A 20,789-nucleotide genomic window follows, 5' to 3' on the forward strand; every position below is an offset into this window, starting at 1 on the left:
TACATCTCAGAGGCAAATATTGTACTTTTACTCCACTACAATTGTTTGAAACCTTTAGTTACTTTGTAGATTTTGATTATTATTTCAAAACCACTTCAGCCCTGCATGCATACATTTCGACCATTTGAAAATAGCCGGAACCAAATGGAACCAAATGGACCCTAACGGGTCCATTTGGTTCCATTTGTACACTCTCAGAGTTAAATTAACATTGATTTTACAATATGAATTGGGGTCCCAGAGATGTAAATGCCATTAAATGGGGGTCCGTAGCCCTAATGCATGTCAAACTGGGGGTCCTTGAAATTAAAATGGTTGAGAATCAATGCTAGAGCCGTAAAAAATCTTCTCTTATGGGGGTCCCTGGCATATCTTTTGAAATGGGGGTCCGCGGGCTAATAAGTGTCAATTTGGGGGTCCTTGACATGAAAAAGTTTGAGAACCACTGGTTTAGAGGACCTTGTATTGTGAATTGTACTTCCATGTACTGTTACCATGTCTTTCTAAATAAAGCATTCAATCAATCAATCAATCAAACTACCCAGGTGTCTGATGCTGTATCTCTGGCTGACCCGCAGACAGCATGGACGACAGCAAGCTCACCTTTAACCTGGACCGCCACCACGAGGGTCCCGTCGTGGCCTTCTCCAAAGACACGCCCCCCAGAGCCATGCGGGGGGGGAGCGGGTCAGACATGAGCCCAGAGGAGGAGGAGGAGAGAGATTTGGGCTTGGACCTGCGCCCCGCACACCCCTCCTCCTCCTCCCAGGCCTTCCACGTGCCTCGCTCCCCCTCCTCCCCCGGCTCCCTGGCCGACCTGTCCTCCTTGTCGTCGGCGGCAGGAGGAGGAGGAGGTCCGCTCCTCCTCTCCGGCGGCAAACTGTTGGTGAAGTCCTCCTCCACGGAGCTGGATCCGTGCGGCGGCTTCCTGAGAGCCACGCCTCCTCTCCTGCTCGGCCTCGCCAAGTCCCCGTCCATCGAGATGTGTCGCCGTGGTGGCGGCGGCGGCGAGCCCGAGGCCAACCTCTCCAAGTCGGACTCCAAGCTCCACATGCACCCCCCATGGAAGCAGCTCACCCAGCAGCCCAAGCTCCCGGAGGCTGCGGCGGGGAGTTGGAGGAGGAGGCCCGAGGCTCTGGTGGGATTGGGAGGAGGCGGAGCGGATGAGAACGACGCCTGGTGGTCCACCTCCTCGCCGGCCTCCTCCTCCTCCTCCCCCCCGGGCGGCCTGTCTCCCACCGAGCCCCGGGGGGGTGGTGGCGGGGGCAACTCTCTGATCGCCGAGCTGGAGGACACGCGGAGGAAGTTCTCCGAGGTAGGGATGCAAATTATCGATTTAATTCATTCATTGATAATTGATAACCTTATATCGATCGAGTAACCGATTAATTGATAAGCAGTGTTTTTTAGGACAACATTTTTTTTCGGTTTCTTGCCCGAAACCGAAGATGAGGGCAGAAACATAATTGCCTTGATGTATATAACATTAACGAGCATCAACGAGCATCAGCTGGACACAGACACACACACACACACACACACACACACCTCCCCTCTGCAGTGCTCTATGGAGTCTGTCTCATTTCTCTCCAAAAGCCCTTGAATATGATGGAATATGATTAAGGATTACTGTGATTATGGTAAACTCACATTTGATATAATCACACACACCATACCTGTAACTTTCACTAGCCCCCCTCCCCTCAAAAAAAATAAAAAATAGAATATATATTCTCAAAAATATATATTTTTCAATGAATTGAAAATCGATCATTTTAATCGAACAAGTTCTTAACGGTAGTTAATTGATTATAGATTAATTGTTAACATCCCTACTCCGAGGCCATGCAGGACCGAGGGATGAGCATGCTGAGCAAGATGATGGGCGACGAGAGCCCCAAGCAGACGAGGGGGGGTGCCGCCTCCCCACCCCCCCTAGGGAGCTGTGGGAGGGGGGAAGGCGGCGGCGGGACGACGACGGCGGCGTGCTGCGAAGACGCCGGCGCCGGCGGGCCGGACGCGCAGCAGCAGCAGCTCCGGTGCCGAAGGAGGACCGACGGCGAGCCGAGGGGCGTGTCAGTGTGTGACACGCCCCTCAGAGGAGCCAATAGGAGCGCCTCCAGATCTTCTTTCCACTCACCTGTCAGTAATTATTACATCATCGTCTAGTCCAGTGGTTCTCAAACGTGTTCACGTCAAGGACCCCCAAATTGACTCTTGTTAGCCCACGGACCCCCATTTCAAAAAGATATGCCAGGGACCCCTATAAGAGAAGCCTTTTAAGGCTGTAGCAGTGATTTTCAACCATTTTGATTTCGAGGACCCCCAGTTTGACATGCACTAGGGCTACGGACCCCCTTTTAAATGGCATTTCTATCTCTGGGACCCCAATTTATTTCATAAAATCGATGTTGATTTAACTCTGAGAGTGTACAAATGGAACCATTTGTACACTCTCAGAGTTACAGACCCATAAGGGTCCATTTGGTTCCATTTATATATACACTCTGAGTTACAGACCCATAAGGGTCCATTTGGTTCCATTTGTACACTCTCTGAGTTACAGACCCATAAGGGTCCATTTGGTTCTATCTATCATTTAGCTGGGGACCCCCTGGAACTCCGTCAAGGACCCCTGGGGGTCCTCGGGCCCCACTTTGAGAACCACTGGTCTAATCGCAATTATTTGTATAATCGCAATGATTTTGTCATAATCGTCATAATCGTTTCCATGTTGAAAAGTGTTCATACATAGCAGAAATAGCAGAAATATCTGATCTACAAGCTTATAACGCATCACGTCATGACACGTTGTAAGCTTGTAGATCAGCTATTTTTGTTATTTTTCTTTTTTATAAAATGAATACAAACATTTTATTTTTCCTTTTGTATAAAATGATGAGATATGTAAATTCTTTGTATCTATATTTAAGATATTTGATTACGAAGCCTAAAAGGCCACTCAGAAATGTAGTTTATATTCATACGCTCCAATGTCCAATGCCAAAAACACAGTTAACCCTTCAAGACCGGGAACGCATCTGTGTCATTTTTAGATTTCTTTGTCTGTTCAAAAATGACAGATATGCAAGCTCATAGTGCGGCACCGTGCGATTTAAAAAAAATAGCAGATCTACAAGCTTGTATATCTGCTATTTTTGAATAGCCAAAGAAATGCAAAAATTACACACAGATGCGTTTTCTGTCTTAAAGGTAGGGTAAGTGATTTGCTTTGGTTAAAATAAGTGTTAAATAACTCTATATTCTGATAGTACTCATTGCTATAGAGTGTTTGTTCAGTAAAAGGAGTCTCCTTGTCTCTCCACCTCTTTATTAAACAGAAAATGAATTTTCGTTTCAGTTTCATTTCCATTTTTTTCCAACCAGGACAGAGAACTCAATCAGGATACAGATTAAACAAGTGAAATTGGAAGTGATGACACTAAGAAATGAGCTGACAATTTTTTAACTGGAACACTATACAAATTAAGCTTAAAAATGGGTACTTTCTCCTGATTGGCTGAGATTTTGACACCTACCGAAAAAAAAGAAAAATCTGTTTATTAAAGAGCTGGAGAGACAGGGAGATATCTGTTACTGAACAAACACTCTATAGCAATGATTACTATCACAATATAGTATTTTAACCTTTTAACAAAATACTTTTTGTTTTAACCAAAAAATATCACTTACCCTACCTTTAATGGCTTAAATCGTTAATAATCATTTGCATGACAATTAATCGTCAACTGACATTTTTGTAACCGTGCCACAGCCCTACTCACCTGAGGCCCGCAGCCAGAGCGGAGGAGACGACCGCTATGAGATCTGCACGTACGGAGACATCATTCAAGTGGTGCAGCTGCAGGGGCGAGGGGGAGGAGGAGGAGGAGGAGGAGGAGGAGGAGGGGGGCCCAGGGGGACGCGGCCGGCGCGGCCTCCTCGCCCGCCACGCCCTCGGAGCCTCGTCGTCCCCCCTCCCCCGGGGACGACGAGGAGGGGGATGGGGCCCCTGCCTTACGCCTGGCTCTTCTGCGTTGGCGTCCTGGCCTACGGGTTCTTGGTGCTGCCGCTGCCCTCCTACGTGACGGGGCTGTCCGTGGGGCTGGCCTGTGGCTTCATGCTGGGCCTGGTGGTGGTGTTCGTGTTCGCCCCGCGACGCTCGTCGTCGTCCACCGCCGCCCGGGCCGACCGAAGGCGGGCTCGCTGGCGCCGGCGCCGCCCGGTTAGCCTGGCTGCGGCAGAACCGCCGGACGAGGAGCTCAAAGAACCGCACGTCCTGGAGGTGAGACGCACGCACAAACCATTAACCCATTAAGAACCTGGGACGCATCTGTGTCATTTTTAGATTTGAGCTAAAAAGCATTATTTTCCGCTTTGGCTGTTCAAAAATAGCAGATATACAAGCTCATAGCGCGGCACCGAGTGCCCAGCCTGATCGCCAGAGAATTAGTATACATTGCACGGATTTGTGCACGTCATTCCGTGCATAGTCGCCTAGAAACCCCCAAATTCCGTGCATATGTACGGGGAGTCCCACGGTGGGCGTAACCAGTCGCAACCCGGAAAAACCAGGAAGTAGAGCAGTCCCCACAACAAAATTTACGATTCTGTGCCTATCGGTACGTAACTCAAACGGCGCTGAGTAGGCTCAAGGGAATGTCACAATGTTCAGGACGGCAACTCGCTCGCTTTAGCTCGCTCGGTGGTCCTTCACACGGCGACAATTCCCTTGAGACTGCGCGCCTCCGAAATGGTTTAGTCACAATGGGGGAGATGCGAGGCGGCTATGCACGGAATTTGTGGTTTTCCAGTAGTCTATGCACGGATTTTGAGAAACGTTGAAAAACGTTCAATGAGAACGTTTCCTCTGGCGATCGGGTTGGAGTGCCGCGCTACGAGCTTGTAGATCTGCTATTTTTGAAAAATCGTGAAAATGTGTGCAAATCTTTGAATATATATATATTTTTTAAAGCGAACATTTTTAACTAAAATCTTTGCTTCTGGGGGTCCCTGGAACAACATACTTTTAGATGGGGGTCCGCGGCCAAATACATATCATTTTGGGGGAGTCCTTGACATGAAAAAGATTGAGCACCACTGATATAGAAACATACGTTTTTCAGAAAACTGTTGGGATTTAGGAGACATGTAGAATCGGCTTCAGGTCTTAATGGGTTAAATGGGATTTTGGCCATAATTTGTGTAACCCCGGTCTGAACGAGGTGGGCGGGGTGGCCAAGAGAACAGCCAATGGAGAAATGGGGTTTTGGGAGTAATTTGTGCAACCCGGTGAGCGGGGCTGTAGAGATTGCACAATTCCACCCCATGGAATGAGGACATTTGGGTGTAATTCCTTTCCATTGAATGGGGTGATTCATAGTAGATCGGGTGCGTGTATTGATTCAGCTGAAACCTGATCCATGTTCAGTCAGTGTGCATATTTTATTAGACGTCCAAGAAATCCTTACTGGGGCAGCAGTGTTGCTACGTGAAACGCATGTCAACGCATGGTTGCATGGTTGGACAGAAACCCAGAGAGCTGCTCCATTCTTTTGTTCCTTTGTAACATATTTAACTATAATGGAATGAGCAGGTCGTGAAGCCTAGGACTGTAATACTAATATCAATCATAAAATATTTTTTTATAAGAAACCACATTTGTAAAGTGAGACACTAGCTATAGAAGAGACTGAGAAGCAGTGACCACTGTGTGTGGGTTCGCTCTAAAACGGTGGTTTTCAACCTTTTTCATGCCAAGGACCCCTAAATTGATTTAGCCGCGGACCCCCATCTGAAAATGTTTTGTGCCAGGGACCCAGTGTGCCAGTGTAAAAAAATGGCAAAATTTGACAAAATTCTTCAAACACTTTCAAGATTTTTCGAAAATGTTCAAAAATAGCAGATGTACAAAGCTCACAGCGCGTCACTTCGTTCCGCGCTGTGAGCTTTGTACATCTGCTATTTTTGAATAGCCAACGTATTCGATATGGATAAAGGGCTGAAAATGTATCAACACCTTTTGCTGGGGACCCCCTGGAACCCCCTCAAGGACCTACTGGTGGTCCCCGGACCACTGGTTGAAAACCACTGCTCTAAAACAGTTCCTAGTAGTGCTGCCGCCAGATTGCTAACCAGAACAAACAGAAGGTCCCACATCACTCCAGTCTTAGCCGCCTTGCATTGGCTCCCCATTAACTTCAGAGTCCAGTTCAAAGTCCTGGTGCTCACTTATAGAGCTCTACATGGTCAGGCTCCAAGTTACTTGACCGATCTGTTCCCACGCTATGTCCCGGAAAGGGCCCTAAGGTCTGCTGAACAGGGTCTGTTAAAGACCCCAAACACTAATCTAAGAACCAAGGGTGACAAGGCCTTTCAAGCTGTTGCCCCCAAACTGTGGAATGCTCTCCCCCAAGTCCTGAGAGACGCAGCCTCGGTTGACATTTTTAAAAAACAACTCAAAACGCTTTTATTTGAACAGGCGTTTGTTGTCGTTACATGATTTTATTTTCCTTACCTGTGTTGTTATTCCACCTGAGAGATATGTGTACAGCCTTTTTCTTTTGTGTTGTTTTTATTGATGTATGTAAAGCACTTTGTGAGACTCCTCTGTGAAATGTGCTATATAAATAAAATGTACTTACTTACTTACACACCTCATTCTCTATTATTTGATAGAGATTATAGTTGTATGTTTGTTACTTAGGCATGTTATTTAGACCGTGGATATTCATACGGTTTACTTGTCCACAAAGGCTGAGATATGTTGCATGTTGTTTAGACAGATGCAGGTTTGATGTTTAAACTGTTATCCTAGTAAAGTTGAAGCACTTAATGGTTTTCTCTGCACTTGATTGATTATCATTACAAAACATACATTAACCACTTCATTTTGGCCATATGCATTTTGGCCATTTGACAATAGCCGATCTACAAGCTCACAATGCATCGCATGCATGGCGACGCATTGTGAGCTGCAGATTGTAGATCTTCTATTTTATAAAGATTTGTACACATTAGAAAACTTGAAATGAGACATTCTGCATACTGAGTACTTTTACAATTGGTACTTTAAGTACATTTTGATACCAATACTTTCATACTTTTACTCAAGTAAATTTTGAATTCCAGACTTTTATTTGTAACAGAGTATTTCTACATTGCAGCATTGATACTTTTACTTGGGTAAAAACATTTGAGTACCTTTTCCCACCACTGCTATTTTCTCCCACTAAAAGTCACAGTTGGTACTTATACAGCAGTGGTTTTCAACCAGTGGTCCGGGGACCACCAGTGGTCCTTGAGGGAGTACCAGGGGGTCCCCAGCAAAATTTGTTAATAGCGTCACAATCATTTTTAACCACTTAGCTTTGGCTATTCAAAAATAGCAGATATACAAGCTCAGCTCATAGCGCGGCACCGAGTGCCGCGCTATGAGCTTGTAGATCTGCTATTTTTGAAAAAACTTGAAAAAGTGTGCATATCTTTGAACATTTATATATTTTAAAGCGAAAATGTGCTGATATCTTTGCTTCTGGGGGGTCCCTGGCACAGAACATTTTCAAATGGGGGTACGCGCGGCCAAATGTATATCAATTTAGGGGTCCTTGGCATGAAAAAGGTTGAAAACCACTGTTATACACAGCATAACTCTGGTTTCCAGGGCTGGATGAACGAGATGTACAGCTACGACCCGGAGACCTGCCAGCCCTCCCTCACCCACTCTGTGTACGCCACCCTGGAGGGCAGCCGGCTGCGCCTGGCCCACCCACGTGCCAACGTCCCCCGGAGGGCCGCTTTCGACGAGCCTCCCCACGAGGCCGTGTTTGTGCACTCATGCACCTACCAGCTGGCCAACTGCAAGGTCAGTGTGCACTGCAATGCAAGCGCACACACACACACACACACACACACACACACACACACACACACACACACACACACAGATGCACACGCGCACACACACACACACGCACACACGTTTGTGTTACTATATTTGTGAGGACATCAACATTCTAGAAAGGCGTTTTTTTGAATGCCATTCTTATAATTTTTGTGCCGTTTTTATAACCGCAAGCCTAACGCCGGGAAAATAGCCGATCTACAAGCTCACAACGCGTTGCGCTGCAACGCGTTGTGAGCTTGTAGATCGGCTATTTTCCCGGTGCATGGCACTGGCACGCAACTATGTAATAAATCATGTTTAAAACTCTATTTCCTACCCCTGAACCTATAACCTCTAAAGGTCTCATCCTGATCCTAACCCCCAAGCTGAATCTTTTTCTGATTGTAAACGTATCTCTTAAACTTAAAGGCATAGTTCACCCGAAAAAGGACTTATTTTCTATCATCCCATGAAGCATTGAATTAGTGGAGATTTTTTAGTTTTTGTCATATTCCTAAGTCATTCATTTGATGATAATAATAAAGATACTAATGTATCCGGTAGCTGACACAAAGGAGACACACACAGGTCCCCGTGCAGGTGAAAGGTGACCTCTCTCACCTGAACTCTCTCCACCCTTCTCTCTGCTGTCGACACCCACTCTGTCACCCAACACACACAACACACACACAACCACTCTGTCACCCAACACACACAACACACACAACACACACAACCACTCTGTCAGCCAACACACGGAGGTGAAGCGTCACTGCCGAGGCCATGACACCTGGCCTCCTCTGTCCCACACACACTATACTGCATTGGTTCTCAAAGTGGGGCCCGAAGACCCTGCAGGGGTCCTTGGGGGCGTTCCAGGTGGTCCCCCAGCTAAATGATAGATAGTTTGATAGGAACCAAATGGACCCTTATGGGTCTGTAACTCAGAGAGTGTACAAGTGGAACCAAATGTACCCTTATGGGTCTAACTCAGAGAGTGTACAAATGGAACCAAATGGACCCTTACGGGTCCATTTGGTTCCATTTGTACACTCTCAGAGTTAACCCATTTAGACCTGAGACCGAAAAAAAAACGCCATCTAAATCCTGACCTTTTTTTTGGCCACTACTACGTGGAGGAAAATAATGCTCGGCGCTGGCATTGCCTGTGAGGGGGGGGGGGGGGGGGGGCGATAATTTACGATTCTGTGCCTATCGGTACATAACTCGGACGGGGCTGAGTATAGGCTCAAGCGAACTTCGCAACGTTCGGCACGGCAACTCGCACGCTTTAGCGCGCGCTCGTTGGTGCTTCTCGTGGTTCAAGTTGGCTTGAGACCGCGCCCCTCCGTCGCACGGTCCAAAACTATACTTTATCGGCGAAAAAAAGTAGTCAGCGGATGTTGGAAAAAGGTAATGTGTTTAGCGGGAGTCGAACCCGGGAGGTGCAGATTGAAGGTCTAGTGATTATTAACGAGGCACGCCACTGAGGCCGGTGATGAGTTTGGGTATTTGGTCTGTATTAGAATCTGACAACGCCCACCGTTCCCCAACTCTTCTAATGTAGAGGGGGCCCTACTGGGCCACAGTGTTGCCAGATTCTGTGAGAGAAACAAGCAACCAGGTCTAGAAAAAACAGCCCAAAACCAGCCCAAAAGAAGCGACTATGGGCCACATGAGCACTTTAACATATACATCAGCTATTTGAAAATAGCAGATCTACAAGCTCACAACGTGTCGTGAGCTTGTAGATCGGCTATTTTCAGGTCTGGCAACCCTGCTGGGCCAGGCTACTGCGAAGCCATGGTAAAACGCTGTTCGCGTCCTCCCATCCCCCAGGTGTCGCTTTTGCCCCCTGTCCTGGCACGTAAGAGGCTGTGGAACAAGAAGTACCCCATCTGTGTCACCCTGGCCGAGGGGGAGGTGGGGGAGGAGGAGAGCCTGGTCCTGGTGGATCAGGGTCAGCAGCAGCAGGGGGAGGAGGAGGAGGAGAAGGAGGAGAAGACGACGGAGGAGAGACAGACCAGCCCTCCTCCTCTGCCGGACCCCCTGCAGCAGCTCCCCGTGGTTCTGTACCTGTTTGGCCGTACAGGAAGGGAGAAGGAGGAGTGGTTCCAGCACCTCCTGTCGGCCTCCAGGGCCGCCGGGGCCAGGAGCAGTCCGAGCCGGGGAGAGGAGGCCAGGACGGGTGAGATGGTCCACGTAATATAGCACAAGTTTTGCTTTTTTTTTTGCTTAAAATGATCCCTGGTTAATAAGCCTTATATGCCACCCTGTGTCAATTTTTGGTCGGTGTAACCGCCCCTATATGTGAGGTTTGGACATCGACATTCGCTGCACTGTGATTGGCCACCATTGTACCCCCCTAACCCTGCACCGTGATTGGCCACCATTGTACACCCCTAACCCCTACACATTCAATGCAAATCTATACCTTTCTTTAAGTGAGCTTCCATCACTGTGATGACCACTAGCTGTAATATGATTGGCTGACTTTATTAGCTGACTCTATTCAGGACTGTGATTGGCTAGTGAAACACATGACACATGTGCATAGCCCTATAGATAGGACTATGCACTTAAAAACAGATTTATGTTTTTTTTTTAAGTGAGTCGTGGGTCTGTGATGACCACTGTGACCACACCGCCCACTTCACACTGGGTGTGATTTTTTTTATTTCTTTGGCTATTCAAAAATAGCAGATATACAAGCCCATACTTAGCCAAAGTATAACATAACGGTTAAAGTGGTTACACAGATGCGTTCCCGGTCTTAATGGGTGGACATTCATTCTTCTCTCTCTCAGAGGTGTTGTGTGGTGGAGACGCTGTCAGAGGAAGCACCGAGGAGCTGAGGGAGTTTCCGGGAGGAGGAGCCACGAAGGAGAGGCTCCTATTGGACTACGGCTCCTACATGTCCAACCTCATTGGCTCGGGAGGAGGAAGCGGTAGCCCCACCCCCAGCCCCTGGCTGGTGCAGGGACCGCTTTCGCCGCACAGTGACCAGGGAAGCCCCACGGCGCGGAAGAAGGTACATCAGAACTAAACTATAGAATTTATAATGGGCTGTATAGTTGTAGTTTTATGGAGAGGCACTAATACTGATCACAGGTCAGATGGAGAGGAGTTTGGTTTCCATTCCTCTCCCTTCACAACCATATAACTACTCACCTGATAGAAACATGATGTACATACCGCACCCCTAAGACAGAAGTTAGCCTAATTTGACTCTCTCTCTCTATTTCTCTCTTTCTCTCTCTCTCTCTCTCTCTCTCTCTCTCTCTCTCTCTCTCTCTCTCTCTCTCTCTCTCTCTCTCTCTCTGTCTCTCTCACACACTCACAATCTCTCTCAATTCAATTACATTGATTAAAGGAATGTGGAACAGAACAATCAAAATAAAACAGTGTATGTACAATTAAATGGGAATAAAGAAATGTGTTACATTGCGAGAAAACTACTGTCTACTCTCTCTCTCTCTCTCTCTCCCCCTTTCTCTCTTCCTCTCTCTCCCCCCTCTCGACCGTTCTCTTACCCTCTCTGGCTCTCCCTCCGTCCTATTCATTCTCATCTCTCTCTCTCTCTCATGCAGATCCCTAGTGAAGAGAGCGTCTCTGGCAGCAGTAGGTCTGGAGGAGACGCGCCTCCCCACCACGGCCCCCCATGGGGGTCAGGGGGGTCAGGGGGCTCCTCAGAGGTCAACCCCGCCTGGGTCAACTCCCTGGTGGGAAGGATCTTCTGGGACTTCCTGCAGGAGAAGTACTGGTCGGACCAGGTGGCTCACAAGATCCAGAAGAAACTGTCCAAGATCAGGGTGAGACAGACCCAGATGGGTAGATACATAGATACTAACTATCTATCTTTCTATCTATTAGATCAGTGGTTTTCAACCTTTTTTATGCCAGGGACTCAACTATTTTGATTTCTTGGGGTTCCCAATTGACACTGTATCATCATCATTAATGTTCATCTAACTCTGAGAGTGTACAAATGGGACCAAATGGACCGTTAGGGTCCATTTGGTCCCATTTGTACACTCTCAGAGTTAGAAACACATAAGGGTCAATTTGGTTCCTAACTATTAGTTTGGCTGGGGGCCCCCTGGAACCCCCTCAAGGACCACTGGTGGTCCCCGGACCACTGGTTGAGAACCACTGTATTAGATAGAGAGTGTGTGTGTGCAGATCCCTAGTGATGAGAGCGTCTCTGGCAGCAGTAGGTCTGGAGGAGACGCGCCTCCCCACCACGGCCCCCCATGGGGGTCAGGGGGAGGAGGCTCCTCAGAGGTCAACCCCGCCTGGGTCAACTCTCTGTCTCTCTCTCTCTCTCTCTGTCTCTCTCTCTCTCTCTCTCTGTCTCTCTCTCTCTCTCTCTCTCTCTCTCTCTCTCTCTCTCTCTCTTCTTTCCCCCGACACGGTCGAGGCAGAAGGCCGCCACCCTAGAGCCAAGGGTCTGCCTGACGTTTCTTCCAGTTAAGAGGGAGTTTTTCGTTGCCACTGTCGCAAAAAATGCTTGTTCAGGGTGGGATTGTCGGGTCTCTTCTCTACATGTAAAGTGTCTTGAGACAACTTGTTGTGATTTGACACTTTAATAAAATTGAATTGAAGTGTGTGTGTGTGTGTGTGTGTGTGTGTGTGTGTGTGTGTGTGTGTGTGTGTGTGCGCGTGTGTGTGCGCGTGTGTGTGTGTGTGTGTGTGTGTGTGTGTGTGTGTGTGTGTGTGTGTGTGTGTGTGTGTGTGTGTGTGTGTGTGTGTGTGTGTGTGTGTGTGTGTGTGTGTGTGTGTGTGTGTGTGTGTGTGTGTGTGTGTGTGGAGTCTGCTGACAGTGGACTCTTTCTCTATGATTTCATTGGGAGATGAGGAGATAAGCCACAACATCCCATAATATGCTGTTCCCCCTGTTCTCCTCTCTCTCTCTCTCACACACACAGACAGACAGACAGACAGACAGACAGACAGACAGACAGACAGACAGACAGACAGACAGACAGACAGACAGACAGACAGACAGACAGACAGACAGAGACACACACACACACACACACTTCATGTTCAGCCTGGTCACAGCTGTTCTGCTACGTTCTGCTTTCAAACTCCCTCCACCTCCCCAGCCCCCTCCTTTACCATTTAAAGGGATAGTTCACCCCCAAAAGCATGTTTTTTTCTAGTGATTAGTCACCTCATGGAGACTTGAATTCATGGATATTTTTTTGTTTTGTCGCATTCCTAAGATAATAATTTGATGACCGCCAGCGGTTCTGGTAGGAGACACAAAAAACGGAACAAATTATTGGCTTAAGAATGCGACAAAACAAAAACATATCCATGAATTCAAGTCTCCATGTTTGGGGTGACTAATCGATAGAAAAAAAAAAAAAATGTGAGTGAACTATCCCCTGTAATGTATGCCCTGAATTGATTGATTGATGTACTTTATTTAGTAAGACATGAGAACAGTACATGGCAGTACATAACAGTACATGGAAGTACGAATTCGCAATACAAGGTCTACTAAACTGGATAGCTCATTAAGCACTTAGCTTGTTTAAGATGAGATCCCCATGCACACAAATCATGTTGACATATAAGAGACAGACAGATATACACACTACTATACAGAATGTCATACAATCAGTTTACAGGTTACTGGTATGAAGTATGAAGGGTGAAAAATATGTACAAAAAAGAAAGAGAGGGGGGGGGGTGAAGGGTTCTGTTGTTGTTGATGCATAAATCTGTATCTCATCTCACAGGAGCAGAGTCTCACCGCTAAAACAGAATGCAATATATAATTGCAATAAATGGTAAATGGTTAATCCTGAGCTGAAGTGTCAAACTAAACGGTTATTATGATGATGTAAATTACATAGTTAGAAGGCTACTGTGTTATATGTGTTTTCCAGTTGGCTGTAACGGTGTCGTTTGTCTCATCCTAGTTGCCGTACTTCATGAACGAGTTGACCCTGGCTGACCTGGACATGGGCACCTGTCTACCCCTGGTCCTCAGCACGTCTAAACCCTCTCTGGACCACAGAGGTCATTTACTAGAATAATAATAATAATAACAGTGGTGGAAGAAGTTCTCAGATATTTTACTTAAGTGAAAGAGGCAATACCACAATGTAGAAATACTCTGTTACAAGTGAACAGCCTGTGTTCAAAATGTTACTTGAGTAAAAGTACAAAAGTATTGGCGTCAAAATATACTCCTCCCTGTTTAAGTTCAAATCGCACAAATTTGTCCTAATATAAATACAAATAATCAATAGCATTCAGGAGGGGTAGTTCCAGACTATATATAGTATTCAGGAGGTGTAGGTAGATTTAGTCGACTATAATTGTATGATATTTAGTCAACTAAAACTAGACGAACAGTAAAACATTTCAGATGACTAAAATATGACTGAAACTAAATGGAATTTGATTCAAAAGACTATGACTAAAACTAAATCAAAATGTGCTGTCAAAATCAACACTAAAATCAAATCAAAAGCCTTCCAGTTGTTCATATCTCCTCTCGTTGCTTGCCCCTCTCTCTCTCTCTGTCCTTGTGATGGATTACGTGTGTGTGTGTGTGTGTGTGTGTGTGTGTGTGTGTGTGTGTGTGTGTGTGTGTGTGTGTGTGTGTGTGTGTGTGTGTGTGTGTGTGTGTGTGTGTGTGTGTGTGTGCGTGCGTGCGTGTTCTCTGTTCAGGCCTGTGGTTGGAGATGGAGGTGGTCTACACAGGTGGCATCCAGATGACCCTGGAGACCAAGATGAACCTCTGTAGGCTGGGCAAAGACAGCGGGGCTGAAGCCCCCAGTGTTCCAGAGACCCGTCCAATTGGGTAAGGCTCAAGGCCCCCAAGTGAAGCGGCCACGCCTGGTGGTCAAATCTGAGAATGCACTACTTCCGCATTTAACCCATTACGACCTGAAGCCGATTCTATAAATGTCTTCTAAATCCCAACAGTATTCTGAAAGAAATGATGTTTCTATATCAGTGGTTCTCAAACTTGTGCGTGCCCGCGTGCCTTCTCCAGGTCCAAACCCAGGCAGTGTGTTCTAGCTGACAGTGATGAAGAGTCCTCCAGCGCCGGCTCGTCTGACGAAGAGGAAGTCCCTCCCATTGAGCCCCAGGGAACTCTGGGAGATAAAACCGCATCGCCACCACCGGTGGCTGATGGGTAAAACTATTTACCTTTCCAAAACTTTTCTGATGACTCAGCAGGGATAATGTGCAGTGTATGTTGTGTTAATGTTGAGATTTACAATGTAGGAATTCAGCAGAAGCTTTATCTAGGGTGACTTACTCTGGATAACCACATACATAAAATGCAGAGAGACAGTGTAGTGCCTCAGTAATCTAGGATCACAGGTAAACCAAAAACCTGTAGCATCAGTCTGAATAATATAATATCAAAATATCATAATAATCTGTACATTGAAGCTATACAAACTATAGGATGCCAGGTCAACACATGAACATGGCATCTGTCTAAATAACATGCTTTCTAAATTACATTTTAACCTTTGCAGAAGAGTGCATGGTCATCAAGGCTATAGGTCAAGTCTGTACTATACAGTATAGTAGATGTTCAACCAACATGCATGTTGGTTGAGCAATGTGTGGTCCCGAACAGTTAGAACAACTTAAAAACATATCACAGGGGTCTTTGAACATTGTTCAGTTTTGAAGCCAAATGAATCAATACAATTTGAACATAGTTGGTTACTTGTTCACATATTAAAGATTATACTGTTCATTTGTCCATAAATGCTAACAATGTTATGTTTTTGTTTTTTTTATTGATAGATTCTAGGTTTGATGTTTACCTAGCTCGAAATTAACCCTAGCATCCCTATTCTGGGGAGAACATTCTGTAGATCGGATATTTTCTGCCAAGAAATTTTGTGTAGATTAGAAGGAAGAGAAAAAAAAGGAACAGGTACCTGGGGGACCAGGTCTAAGTATAGGGTTTAAGGTTTTAGGTTTTTGATTGATTGATTGATTGATTGATCGATTGAATACTTCATTTGCACTCTATTTTCATCGAGTTTACATTCACCCTGTTGTTTGTTGACTAGATTTCATGCCATTTACTGTGATCTGGCACTAGTGTTAGTATCTTTGGATATAAGAGTGTCTGCTAAATGCCTATGCTGTAAAATTGTAATGTAATGCATTGGTTCCCAGGGGTCCTTGAAGGAGTTCCAGGGGGTCCCCAGCTAAATGATGGATAGTTGGGAACCAAATGGACCCTTATGGGTCTGTAACTCAGAGAGTGTACAAATGGAACCAAATGGACCCTTATGGGTCTGTAACTCAGAGAGTGTACAAATGGAACCAATTCCATTTGTACACTCTCTGAGTTACATTAGTTACATCAATTGGGGTCCCAGAGATAGAAATGCCATTAAATGGGGGTCCGTTGAAATGCATGTCCTTGAAATTAAATAGTTGAAAATCACTGCTAGAGCTATAAAAAAATCTTCTCTTATGGGGGTCCTTGGCAAATTCTTTCAAATGGGGGTCCGCGGGCTGATAAGTGTCAATTTGGGGGTCCTTGACATGAAAAGGTTTGAGAACCACTGACGTAATGTGTTAACTGTCTTCCTCTCAGACACACCGGTGGCAGCACGGGTCGCAAGTTCCTGAGGTTCGTGGACAAGATAGCCAAGTCCAAGTACTTCCAGAAGGCCACGGAGAACGAGTACATCAAGAAGAAGTTCACTGAGATGTCCAACATCTCTCTGCTGCTGGCCGTGGAGGTCCTGGAACTCTCTGGAACTCTGGCCGTCAACATACCACCGCCCCCTACTGACCGGATATGGTACTGACCGGGTCTTTTTCCCTTCACGTTCATCTCAATAGAGATACTCGATAAATCTATCAGTCAAAGTTTATTAAAGGGATAGTTCACCCCCGAAATGACTTTTTTTTTCTCTCGCATTCCTAAGCCAATAATTTGATGACCAGCGGACCGGTAGGCAGCGGTTCCGGTAGGAGACACAAATTATCCATGAATTCAAGTCTGGCTCAAGACACATGGTCCATAGCAACATAAAAAATACAAATACAAAGACAGACAAAGGAGGACATACTGCAGTGTAGTCCACATAAGATCATAAATTCATATACAGGCTTACACGTCAATGGTTCCACAGTTTAGAGACAAACCTGACCCAACTCAACACAGGGTTAGTCAGGATTAAAATGATGCTGTTGGCAGAATGAGACAACCTACACATGCATTTGTTACATGAGGTTCTGCAGCACAGCGGAGCAGGCGGGTACACCGATACTACTAAACAGTTGACTTGCACTGTGTTGCATCGTGGCACTTTAAGCAGCAGTCTCATGCCGTCATTACAAGCCACATAGAAATTCTGCACACCCGTGTTGATTTTGACAGCAAACTTTGATTTAGTTTCAGTCATAGTCTTTTGAATAAAATTCCATTTAGTTTTAGTCATATTTTAGTCATCTGAAATGTTTTGCTGTTAGTCTAGTTTTAGTCGACTAAATATCATACGATTAAAGTCGACTAAATCTACAGTTGAATTAGTCGACTAAAATGTATGTTGCCAGTGCCTTGATGGCGTAGTAATGGCTGATCTTACACTTGGTTGCATGCTGAAAATAGCCGATCTACAAGCTCACAACGCGTCGCAGCGCGACGCGTTGTGAGCTTGTAGATCTGCTATTGTCAGAGCGCAACACCCACACGCAAGCACAAAATGACTTGTCTTTTAGTTCTACTGGATCTCTTCTCCACTAGTCCCTCACTAACATTTTAGCCTAGTTTTTATTTGTTGACGAAATTGTCAATATATTTAGTCTTAGTTTTAGTCATCATAGCTTAGTCTTGGTTTAGTTTTTATGTAGTTTTCGTCAGTGAAAAAAGGTAGTCGACCAACATTTTTTGTCATAGTTTTACTTGACGAAATTAACACTGCTGCATAGCCTACTGCTCTTTCTGTAGTGCCGCCACAAGTGGGCAGCATACATAGGTGTGCAAAAAGCTTGGACTTCACAGAAGCTGAACACATACTAAACACTTACTATACTGTTGTGTAGAGCCTGTAGTTCTTTCCTTTAGTTTTAACATTATTTCTTTCTTTCTGTCCATTCTTTACTTTTTTTATCCTTCTTTCTTTCTTTCTTTCTTTCTTTCTTTCTTTCTTTCTTTGTTGTGTGTCCCTGTCCTCTCAGGTAGTTTCCGGGTTAAGGTTTGTCATTGTTTAGTTTAGTTCATTTGAAAAGCAAAAACCCCACAAGGTTACAGCAGCTTGAGGACAAACACAACAAAAATAGATTAAATCTATTCATCTTCTTTAATGAAGAAAATACACAAATGCACATCAAATACACATCCACATGATGTTGTCAGCCAGGGAGATACTATTTCGCCTCTAGTGGCTCCAATTGAGATCGTGTATCTTCCTATATTAACAATCGTTGGTTATACACTGTGTCTTCGTGTCTCCTCAGGTACAGCTTCCGGGTTAGGATTAGGGTTATACACTGTGTCTTTGTGTCTCCTCAGGTACAGCTTCCGGGTTAGGATTAGGGTTATACACTGTGTCTTTGTGTCTCCTCGGGTACAACTTCCGGGTTAGGATTAGGGTTATACACTGTGTCTTTGTGTCTTCTCAGGTACAGCTTCCGGGTTAGCATTAGGGTTATACTGTACACGGTGTCTTTGTGTCTTCTCAGGTACAGCTTCCGGGTTAGGATTAGGGTTATACTGTACACTGTGTCTTTGTGTCTCCTCAGGTACAGCTTCCGGGTTAGGATTAGGGTTATACTGTACACTGTGTCTTTGTGTCTCCTCAGGTACAGCTTCCGGGTTAGGATTAGGGTTATACTGTACACTGTGTCTTTGTGTCTCCTCAGGTACAGCTTCCGGGTTAGGATTAGGGTTATACTGTACACTGTGTCTTTGTGTCTCCTCAGGTACAGCTTCCGGGTTAGGATTAGGGTTATACTGTACACTGTGTCTTTGTGTCTCCTCAGGTACAGCTTCCGGGTTAGGATTAGGGTTATACTGTACACTGTGTCTTTGTGTCTCCTCAGGTACAGCTTCCGGGTTAGGATTAGGGTTATACTGTACACTGTGTCTTTGTGTCTCCTCAGGTACAGCTTCCGGGTCCCCCCCAGGCTGGACCTGCACGTCCGTCCCATGCTGGGGGACAGAGAGGTGACCTTCACCCACGTCACCGAGTGGATCGAGAGGAAGCTGCAGTGTGAGTTCCAGGTCAGTCCAACGAGTCTGTCTGTCTGTCTGTCTGGTCAGTCCAACGAGTCTGTCTGTCTGTCTGCCTGCCTGTCTGTCTGTCTGTCTGTCTGTCTGTCTGTCTGTCTGTCTGTCTGTCTGTCTGTCTGGTCAGTCCAACGAGTTTGTCTGCCTGCCTGCCTGTCTGTCTGTCTGTCTGTCTGTCTGTCTGTCTGTCTGTCTGTCTGTCTGCCTGGTCAGTCCAACGAGTCTGTCTGTCTGTCTGTCTGTCTGTCTGTCTGCCTGCCTGCCTGCCTGCCTGCCTGCCTGCCTGTCTGTCTGTCTGTCTGTCTGTCTGTCTGGTCAGTCCAACAAGCCTGTCTGTCTGTCTGTTGTCTGTACTTGTCATTAAGCTACTAATTTAGACTGAAGACTGATAGACTTAGTAATTAAAGCGGGTCATGTTTGTAATTGTAACAGTTGAAATCAATAATATATCAGTATTCAGATATGAATCTGCGGGCCGCATTAAGTGAAAGTGGGGGCCGCATGTGGCCAGTTGCCCATGTATGGGCTAAGGCTTATCAAAATGGGCTCGTTCTTGGAATTAAAACGGTTGAGAATCACTGATCTAGTTTTCCGTCCGTCCGTCCCTCTCTCTCTCTCTGCTCTCAGAAAGTGCTGGTGATGCCCAACATGGACGACCTCTACCTGCCCCTGATGACCTCCGGGCTGGAGGACGACGCCCCCGCGTCCCCCCGCCTCCACTCTCCTGCTCCGTCCACCTCCCGCCAGTCGTCCATGGAGTCCCAGGAGTACCTGTCGGAGGAGTAGTATATAGCGCTCCCCCTGAGGCTGCGGTAGGGAAATAACCTGGGGATGTAATATCCTACTGTAATTCTACAAACCTCTGTAGTGATCGAGGCCAAAATGTGTTCTGCTGCCCGGTTCTCCTCAGTGTCTGGAGCAATTGATCTGGCACACTGCCATTGACCATTACCATGTGCACGGAACACCGAACGCCCGTTTTTTTCGATTTCACCAAATCTCAGTTTTTATTAGCGTTTCTGTGTAAAAAAGAATGTCGCCATGGTTACGGCTGCCCCAGCTGTGGGATGGCCTCTCTCGCGAGCTATGGGATGAATGGCTCCCCGGGGGTTGCCAGATCATGTGCGCATATCGCATATCCCCCCCCCTCCACGGGTATGGGCTAGTACCACATAACTATTGTAATATGTGTGTGTGGCCACTGGCACAACAAATCCATGAACCTGGGTGGGAAGGTACCCGCAGATGGACAACGTATGTAATGTATGGGTGGTACGGTAGCCACGGTAACCACAGAGTGATAGAACTATGCTCTGTGAGAGGGACAGAGGGGGGGGCAGAGAGACAGAGACTGGTGTCACAGCACCCCCTGCTGTTAAGAGAGAGCAGTGGACTGATATGAATGACTGTTGTGGGATTGTGTTTGTGAGTATGGTGAGTATTTTTCAATGTATGCCAAAAAAAAGAGGTTTCGTGTAAGGCAGTGGTTCTCAAAGTGGGGTGCGGGGTGGGGGGGTCCTTGAAGGGGTTCCAATTGGGGTCCCCATGCAGAAAAAGTAGTTAATATACCCCCCAAAAAAATCAGTTGAAGCACTTTATCAGCTATTCAAAAAAAAAATCTTGCACTGAAATGTGCAAAATGTGGAATATTTTTCAAACCTT

General features: G+C 46.1%; 1 protein-coding gene across 1 annotated transcript; it reads left to right on the forward strand.

Moving 5' to 3' along the window:
• Nucleotides 1-583: 583 nt before the first annotated feature.
• On the forward strand, nt 584-19,913 carry LOC311054833 (testis-expressed protein 2-like; the record flags this gene model as incomplete). The annotated part of the gene is made up of 13 exons (XM_084070835.1): nt 584-1,315; nt 1,843-2,142; nt 3,776-4,285; nt 7,664-7,864; nt 9,725-10,073; nt 10,693-10,916; nt 11,476-11,697; nt 13,819-13,918; nt 14,576-14,708; nt 14,904-15,047; nt 16,485-16,694; nt 19,001-19,121; nt 19,755-19,913. The coding sequence occupies 13 exons, from the start codon at nt 584-586 to the stop codon at nt 19,911-19,913; spliced, it is 3,405 nt and encodes a 1,134-aa protein (XP_083926961.1).
• Between the last annotated feature and the right edge of the window lie 876 nt (nt 19,914-20,789).

Source organism: Gymnoscopelus microlampas (assembly GCF_963454915.1).
Source record: "Gymnoscopelus microlampas genome assembly, chromosome: 11".
NCBI classification, from domain to species: Eukaryota; Metazoa; Chordata; class Actinopteri; order Myctophiformes; family Myctophidae; genus Gymnoscopelus; species Gymnoscopelus microlampas.